General features: G+C 47.0%; 2 protein-coding genes across 4 annotated transcripts in view; one reads left to right on the forward strand and one right to left on the reverse strand.

The window, feature by feature from the left end:
- The window catches only part of HSCB (HscB mitochondrial iron-sulfur cluster cochaperone), a 169,224-nt gene that overhangs the window by 50,131 nt on the left and 99,993 nt on the right, over nt 1-19,100 (reverse strand). The window lies entirely within an intron of this gene.
- The window catches only part of TTC28 (tetratricopeptide repeat domain 28), a 125,993-nt gene that overhangs the window by 32,358 nt on the left and 74,535 nt on the right, over nt 1-19,100 (forward strand). Inside the window, exon 1 of one of the 3 annotated variants that reach the window (XM_052689456.1) lies at nt 2,741-2,868. The exons of the other annotated variants lie outside the window; for them this stretch is intronic. Within the exon in view, the coding sequence (XP_052545416.1) occupies nt 2,842-2,868 (27 nt within the window). The 5' untranslated portion in view covers nt 2,741-2,841. Of the gene's footprint in view, nt 1-2,740; nt 2,869-19,100 lie in introns of those variants that run through there. 3 annotated transcript variants of the gene reach the window in all.

A 19,100-nucleotide genomic window follows, 5' to 3' on the forward strand; every position in this document is an offset into this window, starting at 1 on the left:
GTCAGATTTGTGACCAACCAGTGATGACAACACAGTGATGTTGCAGCTGAACCATGGCTGTGCAGCATCAAGGCCCTCTCTGTTTCTCTACTCTGCAATAATGCTTGTTTCCTTGCAACATCTCTCTCTGTTATGTATAGTTGTACATACATAAATACTTAAATTCGCAGTTGAGATGCTAGAGAGCCTCCTGCTATGCTGTGAAAGGACAGATGATGAAATGGCAGTATGCTGTTCTCTCTTTGCAGTACAGGGCATGGAGTGGAGCTCTTGTTATGAATCCCAAAGGGTGGCTTAGGTTGTGTCTCACTGTTCCTTTCACAGGAGATGGAATGAATGGAGTTGTATCACAGGACTTGGTCCAGTAATTAAGAGAACAGCCTGATCTTAGGGCAAAAGCCCCAAATAAGGTAGATGTGCCTTTTGTTCCCTGTGACCAGCATGCAAGACATCTGTGCAGTGGTCCATTCCTTGCAGGTTCTAGTTCAGGTATCAGCACTTGGGAATGATTCTGTATCACAAGATTATCCTTAAAGTTGCGTTAACCTGTTTGATCACTTAATGGAGCAGTGAATAGCTTGTAATTAGGGACAGGCAGCTGCTGCCCTCAGCTGGTGTGGCCAGTTCCAGTTCCCTCCATTGCCCCTCCAGCCTTGAAATCGCCTTGCCAGTTACACATGCTGTAGGCTTTCTTCTTATCTTCACTTCATTTCAGTTCTGCATTGCTTTAAACGACATCATGCTACTGCTCTCTAATTAGTGTTAAGCAACTAATTTTTCTCAGCTTCCTTTCTGTCAGCAGTGGAATTTTCCAGATAAGCATATCCTTATATTTCAAAGCCCTGTCCTTGGTTGTTTTTTTTTGGTTTTTTGGGTTTTTTTTTTTTTTTTCAGCCTGGATTACAGCCCTACGAAAAGAGCTTTTTCTGCTTGGCTAAACAAAGTATTTTCCAAAATGATTTTCAGTCTTTTGAAGAGTGTCAGCTGCTGAGACACAAACCCTAGTAACCTAATAATGAAGATGATCCATGCTACTGCTGCGTGGCGTACAATAATCAATCTTTATTATCAGGAGAACAGAGCTAAATGCTATAGGCCAGTAGCAAAATGCAACGGGAGCAAATGTAGATGGAGCAGAATATGAAAGGCTCACATGTGGGAACTTTGTAGGAGCTGGGATTGCTTTTCTAGCCTATTGTGTTCTTGGCCTGTGCTGTGCACCCTCTGCTACATGAGCTGTGATTGGCCTTGGCCTCTTTAGTTCGACTTCTTACATATTGCTCTCTTATATAAAGAAAGCAATGGCAGACTGAGCCCAAAGCACCTCTAGTGTGGGGATGGGAAATGTCAGATGTTGTTCCTCAAACCCCTCATGTACCTGCTGAATGCTGTCTGATTTAGTTGCTTGCTGAAATGTAGACTGACACAGTACACTGAAATCTCATGTGCTTTTAGCATACCATGCAGGCTGCTCACCAAGCTGTTTGTAGTGGGACTCTTTCCTACTTGCAGTATCAATGTTAATTTGAAAAAGACACATTTTTCTTTTCTTTTTTCTTTGAACTGAATGAGATCTAATAAGAGATGACTTAATTATACACAGCTTTCTTCTCCTAAGGATGCTGAGTAGCTTAGAAGAGGAACAGGTATTGGTACAAAGTACTGGACTGTCAGATCTGTGGTTTCAGTTCTGAAAATACCAGGAAAGGGGAGAAAAGCCAGCACTGGTGTGTCTGGGTGTTCTGCTGGATGGCTTTGTGCTAACCAGCTGGAATGCTGTTACACATAAATATCCGAAGGGGTCAAATACAGTTATTCGTTACTGTTGTGTATTTGGAAAACTCTGCTGCTGGTCCATAGGTACGGATCATTTGCCAGAAGGAATTCACTGCACTGTTTCTGACAGTGTCAGCTCTGTGAATGAGGTGTAGTCCTACGTAGGAAATAGTGCCTGCACCCATGGAGCCATGTGCCACCATCTTGAGCCAGGGATGCTGGGGGCGGGGGGAGGGGAATGAAACGTTATTAATTCTGGGTATTTTCTATAGCTTTGAGAATAGTGCCAACGTTATTTATTTTATAACGGAGGGGAAAAGAAGCTTCACTATAAGGGGAATGCCAGTTGCTGGAGTATGAGTTAAGATTGGGAGTCCACCTGCTCCTTCCCTCCTGGGGCAGATGTGCAGGCACTGCTCCCACTTTCTTTCCTGGTAATTATCTTTACTCAGAAGAAGTCTCACCAGCCTCCTGTCGGTGCTGTCAAAACAGCACTTTTTGCAATCTGTCCTTAATTAAATTAAGCTTCTTTTGACAGCATCACGGCAGATGACATTGTTCCCTCTACTCAAATACTGTTTACGGCGCTCCCCGGAGCTGCCGATGCTAGATTTGTAACGTAGGGGCCGGGACGATCGGCGGGCCGCACCGCGTGAGCCGAGCCGGGCCGCCCCGGCAGCTCGCCGCGCCTCGAGGCTCGGGCACCGCCCGCTGCGCTCCCGCGGGGCCGCGGCTCGGGGCGGGGCCGGGGCCGGGGGCGGGGCGCGCGGGGCCGCCTTCGTGTGCGCGGCGGAGCGGTGGGCGGCGCCGGGCCGGGCCGGGCTCTCGCCCCACACGCGGCGCAGCGCTGGGCGGCCGCGCGACGCGCCCGGGCTCCGCGGGGCCGCGGGCGTGAGCGGTGCCGGCGGGGCTGGGCCCGCTCCTATGGCCCGCGCGGCGCGGGCGGCTGCTCTCCCGCGGGCCCGGCGGCGGGGCCGGGCAGCATGAGCGGGCGTTGCGGCCCCGCCGCGCTCGTCGCCGGCACCCGAGCGCGACCTTGATGCTCCCTGTCCCTGCTCTACAAATATGATGAAATGGCAGCCCCGGAAGAAGGTGAGTGGCGAGGAGGCTCCGGGGGCAGAGCCCCGCGGCGGCCCCGGCCCTTTCCTTTTCCCGTCCCCTCCACTCTTCTCCCCGCGGCGCTGCCCCGTCCGCCCGCACCGCTTCTGTCCCGCTGGCCCCGCCCCGGGCTGCCCCCGCTCCCCGCACCGCCCCGTGCCAGCGGAGCTGGGGCTGCGGGGCCGTAAATCTCCTTTTCGGGCCGTTTCCTAATATGGCTGCTTTTTTGGAGCGGAGTTCGCAGGGCTCGGTCAGCGGCCGTGTCACGCCGTACGCAGGGTCTCCCTGTCGGCGCGCTGCGTTTGGAACGCGCTGCGGCCGCGCGGCGGCTCCCGGACTCGGCGCGGAGCGGCTTTCAGGCGCACTTGGCACCGCTTTTTATTGACATTCTTCTAAGGGAAAACCTAGCGAAGTGAATGTGCGGTGCCGCCCCTCCTCAGCTCTGACCCCTGCTCCTGGCAGCTGTGTGCTATTAAACGTTTTCTATGTTGGTTGTTTGTTGTTTTTTTGTTTTTTTTTTTTTCTCTTGGAAAAACCTGCTTGAACCAGCAGGATTCCTTCTTTCTTTGTAGCACGATGTGTGATACTGTGTTTTACATCAGGGAAGAAATAGAAATCATATGTGAAATGCATGAGAGCGTCTCTCGTGTTAGTGCTGGGCACTGGAAGGAGCGGTGCTGTGGTGCATCCCGAGCAGAGCCGCACCGCCGTGCCTCACCTCCATCCCGCCTCCCTGACGCTGTTCTTCAGTTCATTTCTAGCAGACAATTCCTTGTAGCGAGAGAGAGGAGTTCTTGTTGCGAGTCATTGTGTCTTCAGCAGAATAAATAGATTAAGGTTGAGCTCTGGTGGGGCTCCAGTGCTATTTCTGAGCCTCTCTGTCTCTTCCTTCAAATTACTTTTGAGATGTCCACAAGCTATAGATTTTTACACGTCTGTTTTTTACTGTTTTCAACTGAATATGCACTCGCTCTGTGGTTATGGCTATGGAAACCCCCCCAGGCCATAGTTACAGCAGTATCGGCTGAACTGCTGCAGTATTTGTCTTGGCTGCTGGCTGGGCTCCTCGACTCTGGAAGATTCCGTTTCGGGTGTCAGGATTCACTCTGCAGTGTTGGCTCTCTGAGTGCTGAAGTCATTGTGTCAGATGGGACTTTTTTCCTCCGAGTTGTTGGTGTCCACCAAAATCCACGAATTGGATTTTGGGCAGCCCTGTTTGATCGTGTGGAGTTTTCAGATGATAGTTCAAATCCATCTCAGCTATGGAGCATCTTATTAGTCTGAGCGTAAAATAATTCCTTCTCTTGCTGCGATGTGACGGAAACTTTGTTCATGTTGGAATAGGTTCTGTTTTCAGCCGCAGTATTGTACCAATAAAATCTCAGCAGAGATGGAGTTCTTGTCACTGCTGCCAGCAGGCTCACGTGAGCGCAGCCGGGGTTTCTGCTGGCCCGGCCTTTGTAGTGCTGCAGTCATGTGCTGTACAGAGCAGTTTCAGGAAAATGACTCATGCAAACCACTCAGCAACGGCACTGCTGTTCCATTTGTTAATAGGAAGATCAATACCGTTCTCGCAAAACGAGAAAGCAGATTTGGTAGCTGGTGTTCCTGCAGCCCTTGGTCGTGTACGGCTGCTGGTCCCTTCTGCCAAGTGACTTCAGGAGGCTGTTTGTCTGCCGCTGCCCTGTTGGAATATCCAAACAGGAGAGCTGTCAGTCTATGAGCTGTACTGCACAGCTGTGTGTGCTGCTGTACTGAATCGGGAGTTTGGTTTGATTTATTAGATTTGCACTCGTATTCTTTTGCTTTCCCCTGATAATCTTTTCATGAAATGTTGAAGGTGTTTTGTTCATTGAAGAGTTTTTGTTTTTACGGTTATTAAAACGTGCTTCCTTGGGGTTGTGTGCAGTTGGCTCATCCTGTGTATAAAGCTGAACTCCTTTGTTTGGTGGTTATCAATAGACAGCTGTCACCTCGTGGTGCACAGGGCATGCTGGTGCCTTCAGCTGACAGGTGAGGGTGCTGTGTGCCTCCCTGCGGTGCTGAGCCCTCTGCTCCCTGTGCAGGGCAGTGCTCAGCACTCACTGCAGGATGCTGCCCCGAGGGCTGGCCTCCACACACCCCATCCACGGGGCTTTGCAGAGATCGTTTGCTGTTCAGTTATGACTGAATGGGACAAACCTGAAATCACCGACTGACCACATCAGGTGTGAGCTGTGTGAACAAGCCAATACATCGCAAATAGCAGCATAGCAATCAACAGCCTGCCCCTTTGTTACTGATCTGCGGAGTAATACAGATCTGTGTTATTTGCTTCAACCTTGGATCTGTAGTGTTGTATAATACGAGTGCTACACTGGGATTGTAAATACATGCTCACGAATGCACCAGCACGTTGTGTCCTGGTCACTGTTCCTTTTAAACAGCGTGTCGATAGGATCCAAAAGCTCAGACTTCCTTTTAGACTGCCCTTGTGCACCACGAGTGGCTCTGTGCGTCCGCTGTCTGACTTAGCCTGACCATCACATCCACTTCTGCCTGATGGGGAGGAGCTCTTCACTCCCTGCATGGCTCACAGTTTTCTATGAGACAATCTCTGTTTATTTCTCTAGAAACAACAGAATTTCTTTTGCAGCCTTACTCTTGTTGGTATTTGCGCTTGTGTGGTGTGTCATGCAGAAGCACTGTTGGGAAAACACACTGAATGCAATCTGTATTGTATCGCTTGTAAAATGTCACAGGTTGTGGAATTCTTTTCCATGAGGAGCTGAATGAGCCGATTCCTCATCGGCTGTTGTGCAGCAGTAACCTTTTCCCACTGTGCTGCGTGGTGGAATGAGAGTTTTCTGTAAAATAGAGAAAAAGGACTGAGAAATGCTTGCAAGACACAATAATTTCTGCAAAAGAGCGTGAGCTGAGCTGACCCCAAAGCTCCTTTCTGTGCAGATGAGTGAATCACGGGCAATATAGGCATCGGCTGTGTGAGGATTTAGTGAGGGAGCAAGTGCTCTGGTCTTTGTGGGTTTGCCTTTTCAGCTCAGGGATTCTGCTCATGCCAGGTGAAAATGACTGATGTTCTTCCTTTTTTTCTTTCAGTTTTGAAGGAAGAAGCCTTAGGAAGGAAGCAGTAAAGTCTGCTCTCAGCCTTGTATGAGCTGTAGGAGATGCCTGGTAGGAGGCTGTAGAGGAAAGTGAACAAGGCTCTTCTGTGTGGCACGTGGGCAGATGAGAAGCAGTGGATGACAGAATACTGGAAATTCTGATTAGGTACAATGGAAGAACCTGGGAGAATGCTAACCCTGCATACTGCAGTGAGGAGTGGGCAGAAGAAGAAAGCTGGTCAGTGCTGGGACTTGCTCCCAAAGTGTCTCTGTTGATGAGGTATTGCCAAGCCCTGTCGAGAAACCTGTGCAGTCCTGGTCAGCTTTGCCTCACTCCTTGCACTTCATGATGGAATGTGATGCTCGGTTTGTAACTGTAGGGCATTTCAGGTTGGATATTAGGAAAAATCTGTGAAAGAGTGTTTGGGTGCTGCACAGGCTGCCCGGGGAGGTGCTGGGATCTAGGAATACTGTAACAGCTGTTGCCATTCTTGTCCGTGTTGCCCTAAAAGAATGCATGTCAGAATACTGTCTTCAAACCTTGGAATTAACCAGCGGAAAATAATTCTGTTGTATAAGACTCCCTTATAACTTCATTTTCCTTTGATTTAGATTGTGTGTGTGGTTTATTCTTCTCTGTATATCTTTCTAAAGGTCTGTGTCTTTTAGGTTTTCATAATGTAATTTTAGGTCACTGAAGATGGACAATTTGTTGTTCTTATGAGAGATCAACCTGTATTCTGACAGAGCAGAACTGAGGGTTAATCGGTGCGACGACAACAAGCAATTCACTGTGAAACAATTCCTCCTGTATTTCCTAAATAGAGCATTAGATAGGAACGCCTTTTTATAAGGGTTGTACTGAAGAGTTTCAGAATACAAGATAATTACTTGTAATTATGGAAATTTCTGTAAGGGAAATTGTCTTAATTTGTTCCTGTTAAGGAGTGGAATTGCTCTAGATGCAGCATTTGAATCCTTTTAGGAGATTAATGCAGTCTCCCTACATTACCCGCAATCGTCCCGGTATCCTGCTGATACGTCTAACATCACCCTTTTAATCTTGCTCATCCACTTGAATTTCTGTTAAAAGAGTTTGTTTTAGAGGAAGAAGTCATTGAGATGCAGAAAGTGGGCCTATCTGTAGCTGTACTCTGACTTCTAAGGAGCAGCACGCTTCTGGCCATAGGCACAGCACAAAGTGACCGCAGCTCTGCAGAGTGAGCTGCTCCCTCAGGTAGAGCTCTGGAGTACAGCGTAACACTGATGTATCCTTAAGAAGAGGAGAAGAGTGTGAAGCAGGATCCTGAGGCTGCTGGGCATCAGCAGGTAGGGCTGAGACAGTGCCATAGGAATCCAGGCTTGGCTTTGGTCTGTTTGGGGTTCTGTGCCAGGGTTATAGCTGCCCTGGAGCTGCTGCCAAGGAACCAGGGAAGGCTCTGTACCTGGGGATGCAGAGTTGTATCCAAACCAGCTGCTTGCATGGTGCTCAGTGCAGCTGTTGTGCAGTTGTCCTGCAGGATCCTGCTCGGACAGAGAGCTGTATTGGCCTTTCCTTGGGCATACACTTGCTTGGAGAGGGCAGGCCCTTTAGCCTGGGTTCTCTGATGTAAAAGTGGGTGAGCAGTTCTTGGAGTTAATCTAGCTGTGCTGGGGCTTCTCATCTCTGGCACTTCTCTGACAGCTCTGCTGATACGAGACCTGAATAAAATCAAGCAGTACTGGGAGCTGGCTGTGGGAATCTGCCTCCTCGAATTAATTCTGATGCTATGTATTTGTAGAAGAGCATGCCAAAACACATTGTGTACTAAACTGCCATCAGAGCAATAAAATAGCAGTCTGATCTCATGGTGAAGTAAGCAATTTTTCTTTCATTTTTTCTTTTTTACCTTGTCATTATTTTCAGTTACTCTCAGCTTCTACCCTGCCAGGAGATGAATATCAGCTGAACATCAGCTTGTATACCTTGCAGCCCAGGACCAGAAGGCAAGGCAATTACAGCATTAATTCTTCCAAATATCTGTGTTTCTATGGTCAACTCTGTCTTGTGACTTCCTTCAGCAAACACTGGTAATGCAGAATAGCCATACACCTCCCATCGAGATGAGGGCAAGGAGCTGGCAGTTCTGCCTTCTCTGAAAACGGAATTGCACCTAGCCAGCCATGAACTAGCCTCCATAAAACATTCTACTATTTTTTCTCTTAAGTGGCAGGAAGAAGGGACTTAGGAGGCTGATACATAAAATATCCAGCTGTGTTATTCATGTTAATTAGGACTTTGCAGACTGTTAGGAGTTGGCACCATCCCATTTTCCATTTAAATGTTAATCTGTTATGGTTGGAGAGCTCTTTCTTGAATTTTTGTGTTGTGAATCGTACAACTTCCTCAGATGGAGACCCATACCTGGCATGTAGTGAAACCCCGCTGCCAGTCTGCCAAAATGTGAAGCACGTACCATAGCATCCCCACTCCCAGACCTGCTGCATTCTTGGCATGTCCCTGGTACCTTTCTGCCACTGGGAGTTCTGGTTTCATAATTACACCTGTGAAGTACTGAGACCGTAAAGCTGTGAGTTCTGGCATAGCAGGGAATTTCTTAGCCACAAGTACTACTATTGTTAAATGATGTTACAGGACTTTGAAAAGTAACAGACATTGGAAATACAGCTTCCATTGTTGCGATCTTATCATCCCAGTGAGCTTTGGTTGGTCAGAGTCCCGAGCACAGCCAGCCAGGCCTTCTCACAGCAGTCAGCTCTGTGTTGAGAAAAGCAGTTTTCCTTTAAAATTCAGCATTTGCTCTCACTGTTTTGCAAAATAAATGCCCGCTGTTGGAGCCAGCAGTTGTTGAATTTGATTAGACACTTGTATGCTCTCTCATTGGCTTCTGGACCTGCATGGTGGTCACTGTTGTAGCTGACGTTTGTGAAAATAAATTAAAAAAAAAACAGATTTGTCATTAGGCTCAGTGCTTCAATGTCAATTCTGTTGAATTTGGTCTATTTATTCAAAAGAATCATTGAAGAATTGTGTTACAGGAAATTCCTCACTATCTCCAATTTCCTTTGGACGTCAGTAACAAATTGTATTATCAGAGAGGTTTTTATTCTCCTAGGGAGGCTTTAAGATAGTGCCCAAGGAGATGGGAGAAGAAAAAAAATGTGGCTGGAATTTTGTTTGTTTATAGATATTTATAGATGCTGATGAGATCCCCTGAGCCTTCTCTCATCCAAACTTGTTGCAGCTCTTTTCAGCCTTTCCTCATAGGAGAGAGGCTTCCGTCCCTCCGTCATCTTTGTGGCCCTTTACAGGATTCTGCAGTGGATCTCGTGCTGGGGAGCCCAGACCTGCCCCCGTGCTGCAGTGCTGAGCAGAGGAACACTCAGCTCTGCCCACTTGCTGGCAGCACTGCCAGGATCACAGGAGTGTGGATGTGAACGCAAACAATAGCATTGCCTCTAGGCAGTGCCTGCAGGGATACCGCTTCTGCTTTTGTCATCAATAAAGCCATGACAGCCTCAGCACTACCTGGTCATGGCACGCAACAGTGTTGTGCTGAGTATTCCATACCTCGGAGAAATGTACCTGGTTACCCTGTGTGGAAGGGAACTCAAGGCTGTGGTACCCAGCAATACATTCACGTTCGTCACAGAGAGCGCACGCAGTGTCCTGAGATAAATGGAAAGGCAGAAGGTGCTTTTCAGAAGATGAGGGGAGGCATCACAGGGGCCAGCAGTTCATGCAGACCCCTGATGCTGGGATCTCTGCCCTCGTGTCTGCAGAGCTGCTGCTTTCAGAAGGTCTGGGGCTGAGCTTTGATGTAGAAGGAGCTGAGAAATGGTTTGGAAGCAATGTTTAACTTCTGCCTGGGATGTCTGAGATCCGATCGTCGCAGGAAGGAAGCAAATGTCTTTTCAGGAAGTGAAGCAGCTCCTGCAGCCAAGCATTCCCATCCAGCTCCTGTTTCCTTCAGTATGCCAGCAGTTATTAGCAGCACAATAAAGAATAGATTTTGCAGGTTGTATGAAAGGCAGATTGAGCTGTAGGGTGTTTTGCACTTATTAAGAAATGTGCTTGAATGTGAGCCAAACGCTGTCATTTCCCTTTTCATCTATTAAAAAGATACATTAACACTGTCAATCAGCAAACTTCAGAGGTTAGGCAAATACAGTCAGCATCTGCCAGTAAAATCAAAGATTTAACACATCTTGGTATCAAAGTCACATTAGAGGGAGAAAATCTCTGTACAGGCACAAGCACCAGCTGTGCTTCAGCTTAGACTGTGAAGGAGTACCTGATATTTTGAAACGTGGAGCATTTCCATTGTTAAAAACCAAGTGTGACCCCTCGTGCAGTGGTTGGGAAGGAAGCCTGGTGCTCGCTTGTCATGCATTCTTTCTGTTGTAATGAATGTTATTAGGGCCAGCTATTAGAATGTTCAAAATCTTTCAGCATTAGGTCACTGTGTCGCACATCGCACTGCAGCTGGTTGCATGATGATGTGGGTTGTTGGTTGTTTCTTTTAAATACAGATGTCTTTTTTATATATTTTCCTTAATTCCGTATTGTGTGTAGCTGGCAGGAATTAAAAGCGTTCTGTGGGGTCTGTGTGTTGCTTTCCTCACTAACTGGCAGTGTTCTCTGAGTGCAGCAGCCCAACCTAAAACTCGTTTGAGCTTCTGGAGAAACTCCCATCGTCTTCAGTAGCCGATGCCCTACTGATGTTATACCAGCACTGCTGGAGAATGTTAAATAATGTTCTGTTTCTAACAGTAGCTTAAGCATAAGGTCTTGTCCTATTTTACCTTCGCAGTCTTTTAGGAAGAGCATTGAGATTTTTATTTTGGATTTTTTGTGTTTTTTTTTTAAATAGACTCTAAGAGAAATCCAACAGAAAGTGAGGGTTTTCTTTTTCAACTTTGTTCTTTAAAAAGTAGAAGTCTCAGGAGTTTTACAGTAATTAAAACTCTACAGTTTGGTGGCTTAAAAGAGATCACTTGCTTTTTGTTACAGAACAGTAACTAGCTTGGGGAAGATAACATTCTGACAATGGAGTTCGGAGGATGAAGGCTCTGGGACAAGAAGGGGGAGAATGGCCGTGTCAGTTCGTTTCAAGGATGGTTACTGTCTGATCCACTGTGCTCTTCATTCTCTGATCTGATGCTGAGGAAATAGACAGTATTTCATAATTCTTTAAAAGCAGCGAGTTACTCTTCTTCCTCTACCAATTAACTTGTTACTGCATCAGGAATACAAAGCTCTTGCACCGTTGTTTCTTATGTGAAAGTGTGTTGTGAAGCCAGTGATCTCCATGCTGAAACAATGATGCCCGTTTCCTACCCGCTAATTAAGAGCTAGAGTAATTGTGGTTCTGTCAGCAGTGCTGAATGTTCACTGTGACTTTGGGGGTGGGTGGTGAGGAGCTTTTCTCTTCTGAGTGCGTTCCTGCTCTGAAGCTGGATTGTTTCATTTATCCTGTTTGGAGGATAGGCATCATCTTCTGCAATAAAATTGTAAACATTTTACAGCACTCTGAGTTACAAGCACTTTAGCTGTTTTCAATGTAAATGGCGTAGGATTATGTACTTGATTTGTTATAATTCCTAATTCCACCTACCTCAGCACTTTCTTGGCGGTTAATTGCCTCATGGCTTAGAGAAGCGTTCCACAAATTGCTGCAGGCAGCTTTGCTGAGCTCCAACATGCTTCCTTTGGTTACATAGCAATTCTGGGATCCTTTGTAAGGAGGCACTTAGTGGCCCACTGACTTGTTCCTTGAAGTCCCCTCTGCTGAAGGTTTGTTGTTCCAGAGCATGAGAGTGTGCAATGTTTAGAGGGAGCAGACCTGTGCTTTGGTGGGTGCAGAAAGCTGTATTCCCAACCATCAGTGCAAACACCCTGACTGAAAGGCTGACAGACACTGCTGTGATGGGCACCCAGGGAGTGAATGTGGCTGGGCCAGATTGTCATCTGCTCCCCAGTGAGGTGGAAGAGCTCTCCCTGGGAAGTTAATGATGGCAGCTGCATCAAACTGACGTGGTAGAGGAGCCAGCTGGTGCTGAGGACGGCCGTGTGCTTCATTAGTCGGGTGACTAATAAGCAGTTTTTGTAAGCAGAGATCTAGTAAATGATGCTTAAGTAAAGAAGGAGGGCGTGGTAATCCTGCTTGAAAAGTCAATCTTCCTTACAGTTTCTATGTAGAACAGTCTGCTCACTAGAAGTTAGCTTTTCCCTGTTTCTTCTTCAAGGCATGAGAGCAGGCTTGGCAGAGAAGGAATGTTTTTTGGGCCCCCCTGTTACAGACCAAGAGTCTTGGCAGCAAAAGTACATACGGTCTGCTTCACCTGAGACAAGATCTCGATGCAGACATGGCTGTAACTTGGTGGTTGTAACTCTGCTTAAGTTTGAGACCCCCACTGCAGGCTGGACCCTTATTATCTTATTTTCTCTTTTTCCAGTGTCCAAACCATGAAAGCATTGGCAACTGCTGTGTCTTCTACATGGCTCTGTACAAAGCTTGGCTGTCCTTCTCAAAAGTCGGTGCAGAATCAGTTGCAGATGCTACCTTGTCAGGACTGACAGCTCTTTAGCTTGCTTTCACGTTATTTCTTCCTATTCCACTTCTGCTGTTAGGAAAACCATCTGTGATAAGTCTCAAAGTCAATACTTAGAGCCAATCCTTTTAACTTCACACCGCAAAATCCAGTGGGCAGCTACTTGTGAAAAATACAAGGCACGATGATGCTGTTGGTTTGTAGTAGCTTGATCGTGTTTTTATATTTTTACATTATAATCTCCTACTTGAGCATTTTTATAAGTGCCAGCATTACAGTGGAATTTCATAGCACAGGTTGTGCTTTGAGCTACGTTCTTCGCCCTGGTGACAGTGTCCCTCATCTTCCTAAATGAGCATTTTTGAAATGCTGGCCTCCTGGCATTACCAGCGTTTCTTTTTTCACATCAGTATCTGTGAGCAGGTCATCGTTGGGCTCTTGCATTCTTGGTTGGTTCTGTATGTGGCTTTAAAAGCAGGAAATGATGAACACCGAATGTTAAGAATTACTGCAGCCCAGAGAGTTGCTGTGTGTAGTAGGTTGGCTGATGTGAGTAATGCTTCAGAGGAAAATTGGACTGAAAGATGCAGATGGACCGCGTGTCTCTGTCTGCTGGAGAAGGCACGTCTCCTGAGGCATCATTAAAATTCTTTCCAATTATTATCACAATATGCAGCAAATTGTTAAGTGTGATAGCTGAACGGCAGGCATATACACAGAGTGGGCTGATTGAATTTAGATTTGTGACTAAAACTTCATGAATTCACAGTTGCTACAATACATGCACAAAGTGAAATCTGCCACTCCAGGTGCTGATTTATTCTTTTGCCCAATTTGTGGGCTTTTTGCCTGAATTTTGTTGCCTCTTTGTAACTCAGATTTTCCTCCAAGGTCCTGCTCAGCACAGCAGTTGTGGTTGTTCTGTGATGGTCTGTGGATGCCCCTCTTAGGGAGGAGCTGTATGGCTTCTGGTGGCGGGACAGCTGCGGTTCAGGTAGTCTTCATGCAGAGCCTTTGGCAGTGAGAATCAGTCTGTTGTTTGCTTAAAGCATCTAAGGACTTGAGGCATAAAAGATTGATTAACTGCCAGGTACGGCGTTTACTTCTTAAATAGGTGAATAGATTTTCTATTTTTAATCTAACTGCATTAATCATCTTAACACTGACTGATTAATGTTTTTGTTCCAATAAACAGCTAAAATTAGGCTTCACGCCATTATAGGTGTTGTGTTACCTATGTTAATCTGTAATCTCCGTGCAGCCTTCTGTTTCACTGTAGCATAAGTGGCCCTAGATCTTGCAGATAGCTCCAGAGGCAGTGTTGGTAAGATGAGGGAATTGTAACTGCTTTGTGCACAGCCTGGGCTTCTGGAGTTAATACTGGAAAACCTGAACATCACCCCAAGACAATCTGTGCTAGTATGTGTGTATTAATTCATCCCTTTGGAAGCAAGGTATGCCTAGTGCCGTTTGTTCAACATGTCAAATTATCTTAATGTCAAGCTCTATCTCCATTGTCATCTGGATTTTTGATCTGACTGTCATCAAAGGTATACAGGGGGGTGTCCCAGCTCCCTGTGTCTGCTCTTTGACTCACCATGTTCAGCTGAAATCCATTCGAAAGATGCAGGTTCTGCTGGAACCCAAACATTCAGCTGCCCAGGACTGATTTTCATTGAAAAATGATGTTCTCATTGAAGTGGCATTGAATCCTTTGAAGGGTGCAGCCCATGCTTCTTGGACAGTTTGGAGGCAGGCAGCACTGAAGCTGTTGACTTGTGCAGGTTATTTAGAGCCACCATCAAATCACTTGTCCCTGAGCCACCTGAACCTGCTAAGAAGTCCTTGCCCTGGGTTTTCTGACTACAGCCCTGCAGCTGGCTTTTCTGCTCTGGGCCCTCATCTGACCAGAGTGGTGTGAGGCACTGAGGCTCAGTGACGGGCTTTGTTATGGACCAAATTTGACAGAGGTTTTCATTTCTATTTATCTCCAGTATCTCATTTAGACACAAAGCGTAGACAGCCAGACTGCTGCAGCTGGAACGCTTGTTGTTTAGTCTCCCAGCCCTGCCATCATCAGACCCATAATTTCTCAGGCAGCAGTTTCATTGCAGTCTTGGCTGCCATGGAGACGCATCACCAGCGGCCATTAAAGCAGCGCTGAGATGGCGGCTCCTGCTGCTGTGATTCCGATCGTTCTGCTTCTGTCAGCACTTCTCTGCTCCGAATCCTGCTTTGAAGAATTCAGTCTCGTAGTGCAGTGTTTGTGCCCTCCTGGGCATGCAGCTTATGGTTGTACTGCTCTGCAGCCCAACAGAAGTTTGCTCCCTCTTCCTTCCATCCCTTTTAATCACTGAAATGCAGCAGTGGGAGATGTTTCCACCATCTGGCTTTTGCATCAGGCTTCTCCTGGCTCTTACGTGCAGCATGTCATGGCAGGAGATCTGTGTCCTGCCTCAGGAGTGGTGGTGTGTGCAGGAGGTGGAGCTGTGAGGGGTGACTGGAGGGGTTGGGGTCATTTTGGAATGAGTTGGGGCTCAGCGTGATCCCTCTGCATACAATGGGAAGTCCTGTAAAACAGGGCCCATGGGTTATGATGAAAGCATCTTCCTGTGGTATCGATAAGGAGAGAGAGTTCAGGTTTTGCTATGGTTCAAGTATTTACAGATCAATCACTTAAAAAATTCCAATCAATGAGAGATTAATGTAGCATAGCTAGAAGAGCTTTTGAAGGAGGAATACAGAGCAAAGTTGGGATCCTTTGATAGCTTTGTGTTTTCACATGTTTTGTACCAGCACAGGCTTTGGTGTTCCTGTGTGATCTGGGAACTTGTTTAGCTGCCAGACACCCGGCACGACTTGGCATGCTGAGAGCTGTCTGCCACAGGTACTGCTTGGACACAGCCGTGAGGAGCGCTCTGGAGATGCTGACTTCCTTGCAGACTCTGCTTTCATGGTAACCAAATATATACTGCTAATGCTCCTGCAGGATATTCTGCTTCAGTGATGTTTTCTGTGCCAAAAGGGCCGGAACAGATGTTTGTGGACCTGTATGTTCATCAGGTCAGTGAACCATATGCAGATTTTGTGCATCTCTGTGACCCGGATCGCTTCCCTGTGAGATGGGTGGCAGAAATACCTTGCTGTTCAACTCTTCATTTCATTAAAGTGTGCTTGCCTTTCCTGGAAACATGCTGTGATGCCTCTCAGTTTGTTGGTCATTGTACATTTAAATTTAGCCGTGGGAAAGCGTTCTTGTCTGTCCTAGGAGTCCGGCTGACCTTTTCCAATTGAGCAGCCTGGTACTGAAATGAGGAAAGCCTTGTGCCCTTCTTTCCCTCTTTGTAGCTCAATGACACTGCGTGGTGTCCCCAAACACCAGCAGGTTCCTGTCAGGTCTTTTGTTATCCTGAGATTCCCTGCATTAGAATTAACTTCTGCTGGTTAATGATATCGAGTACTCTTCAGTACTGGCACTGGTACGACCACTTCTTTGAAGCCATCAGTGCTTATATGCTGCTTCTTTGTTCTGTTCTCAGCTTTTTGTGCCAAAGAGAAACAAAAGCAGCCATGACTTCATCTGGTTCTGTTCCTTAATGAATTTCATTCCTTTTCCCCATATCCCAAGTTCAGCTGTGCACTTTGTTTGGTATTATTCCTCCTTCTCATTTACAACCTGCTTGATACTGCCGGTTGGTGATGGCAGCGAAGTTCAGGACTGGCCGTGGCAGCTGGGGAGCTGAGTGTTCCTGCTGTTCTGTAGCAGGTCAAGAGAAGAGGCAGAAGCTGGAGCATCGCTGTAGAGTGGTTGTAATAAAAACGTGTGAAAGTAGCATATGGAACACAAATTTGTTCTTCGTTTGTACAAGGAAGTTGTCTGCAGATCCTCTGTCTCGGGGACTATAGGGGAAGAAATAAAAAAAATAAATAAATACTGGTATATCTGGAGCAACTCTCCTGTGCAGAAAGGCTGAGGGAGCTGGGCTGCAGAGCCTGGAAAAGAGAAGACTGGGGAGAGCTCAAACTGCTGCCTTCCAGTACTTGCAGGGTGCTTACGAGCAGGAGGGGAGCAATTTTTAACACAGTCTAATAGCGACAGGACATGGGGGGCTTTAAACTAAAAGAAGGAGATTTAGGTTGGAAAATCTTCACTCAGAGGGCAGTGAGGCCCTGGCAGTGCTGCCCAGAGCTGTGGTGCCCCATCCCTGGAGGTGCCTGAGGCCATGGATGGGCAGCCTGAGCTGGGGGCATCCAGCACACGGCAGGGCTGGGGGATCTGTAAGCTTGCCTTCAAACTCCGCTGTTCTGTGAGTCTGTGATATTGGAAAACAGAAAAGAAATATTAAACCACGAAGGTGTGTTTTTGTTATACGTGCTTCCTGTGCACTGTGTCCAGTTCCACAGACAGACGATGATTATAGAAGGCAAATATTAGTCTCCTTTCTGCTTCAGCTGTCCCAACCTGCTATACGCTAACACACGTTTTCTGTCAGCTATCCTATTTAAAGACGAAATAAAGAAAAGTTTGGTTTTAACTCAATTAGCACCAAGTCTGTGAATTTAGAAACTCCTCAGAGCTGTCCTTGAGTTACTGCTTCACTCGGGCATTGGTGGCCCCCTGAGGCTCTCCTGCTGACAGCACTCTTTGGTTTCCGCTATTGTGCAGAAATGAGCAGAAATATTAATAGCGTCGTCTCTCTTCTGTGCTGCCAGGTGTGTTATCAGTGCGAGCAGGGCTCGTATCGCTCACTGCTGAAATGCGGATGCTGCAAGTCGATCGTTTCCATTTCCATTGTGTTTTCTTTCTGCTGCTGCTATCTGGTGTTCATGAGACAATCCCGTCTTTGTGTCGGTGTCACGGTTTAATGCGTGGCTGCTGGTGACAGCAATGCGTGTGGAGCTTGTGAAGCCTCTGCAAATGAGTTTGCTCGCATCTGTGTGAACAACCGAAGCCAAAGGCTCTCCTTTCTGAGGATTAGAATCACATCATTACTGGAGGGAGTTCAGAGAAGAGTGAAAAAAGTGATTAGGGGCCTGGAGGGACTGATGTATGAGGAAAGATCAAAGCAGCTAAATTTGTATCATTTGGATAACTGACAGCGGATGAGGAACATGAAAGTCCGAGATTATTGAGTGTGTATTAACAGGGATGGGTTGGGGAGAGCTTATTTAGGCTTGGGATGCTGTGGGGGGAATGGGAATACATTAGCAAGGGAGAAACAGCCATTAGAGTTGGGGCAGTATTCAAACAATAAGGGTAATTAATTGTCTCTTGCTCTAAACACGGTGCCTTAAGCTCCTGCTTTTTGATTTGCTGACGAACAGAAACAAAATGCTCCAAATAGAGGCAGAAACGTAACCCTGAGATTGGCAGGAGAATCACTGTTGGGCTGGGTGTTCCTTTGGCCTCGGGGCCCTCTGGGTTAGGTGGGACTCGCCGAGCAGAGCAGCGGGGACACGATGAGAAGCAGGCCTTTCCTGGCCCTCCCGTCAGGATTAACACAGTCAGGCTGATAGAGGTCACCTGTCTGTACCATTTGTTCTTCTGCAGTTATCTGGGATTTCAAAAAATAAGTACTGCACAGGGTCAGTAGCCGTGTCACTTTGATGCAGAGGTTTGGACTGCAGCCTAGATATAAAAGTGGGATCTAGGACTTTCTGAATAAGCAATTGCATGCTGTTTTCCAAGGCTGTGCTTTAAAAATACTCCCTTCTGCCAGGCATCCTGTTCTCTTGCATCTCATGGCAGTTAGATTCTTATTTCTCCTGTAGTCTCGTAAGATGGTGTAGAAATAACGTTCTGTTCACCCTTGTGCTAGTTCTCAATCCTGCTTTTTTTCTTTTCCTTCTACATTCCTGGGTACTTTCCAACTCCATCAGCTGAACGTCACTGACACACACCCAGCTGTGGCTGCAGAGAGCAGGTTGTGAACCCTTCTTTTGGCTCACGGTTATGGTGAAGTACTGTGGAGCAGACCTTGGGGAGGCAAGTTGCCTTTCCTTGGAGGAGCCGTGCAGTTCAATGACTTGCTGTTTGGGCTGCTCCGTTCATGCAGACAACTAACAACTTGTATTTCTGTGCTAACGGAGCGTATTTCTAACGCAGCCAACAACACTGAAGAGACCTGAATGCTGAGCAGCCCTATGAGCTGAATTGAGTCCCTTCATTGAGGTGATTTCACTGGATCACGTAGGCTCTGCTGTTACAGAAATGAGATTCGCTTCATTATAGTGTCAGGATAACCCCTGCGTCATGTTCTATCCTGTGATCAGCAGGTTGTCTCCAGAGGCAGAGCTGAGTACCGCTGCAATAGTGACTCATTTGGAAGGAATACCTCTTGGTAGTTAGAGGCAGTGTGAAGCCATGTCTGATGCAGGCAGCAGGTGGGCTGTTCAGTGCCTAATTGCCTCTGGGAGCCCAGAGCCAGCAAAGCCCTTCTGGTTAATCTGTGAGGCATGAAGTACAGGCCTTCCTATGAGAGCGAGAGGGATTTTCAGGGGAGAGTTGGCTTTGAATGACTGAGTTATCTCCTAGGGAAGGCGGAGTCCCTGCTTAGTACTTCTTCAAAA

This window comes from Tympanuchus pallidicinctus, unplaced genomic scaffold (assembly GCF_026119805.1).
Source record: "Tympanuchus pallidicinctus isolate F22 unplaced genomic scaffold, pur_lepc_1.0 scaffold25, whole genome shotgun sequence".
Lineage (NCBI taxonomy): Eukaryota > Metazoa > Chordata > Aves > Galliformes > Phasianidae > Tympanuchus > Tympanuchus pallidicinctus.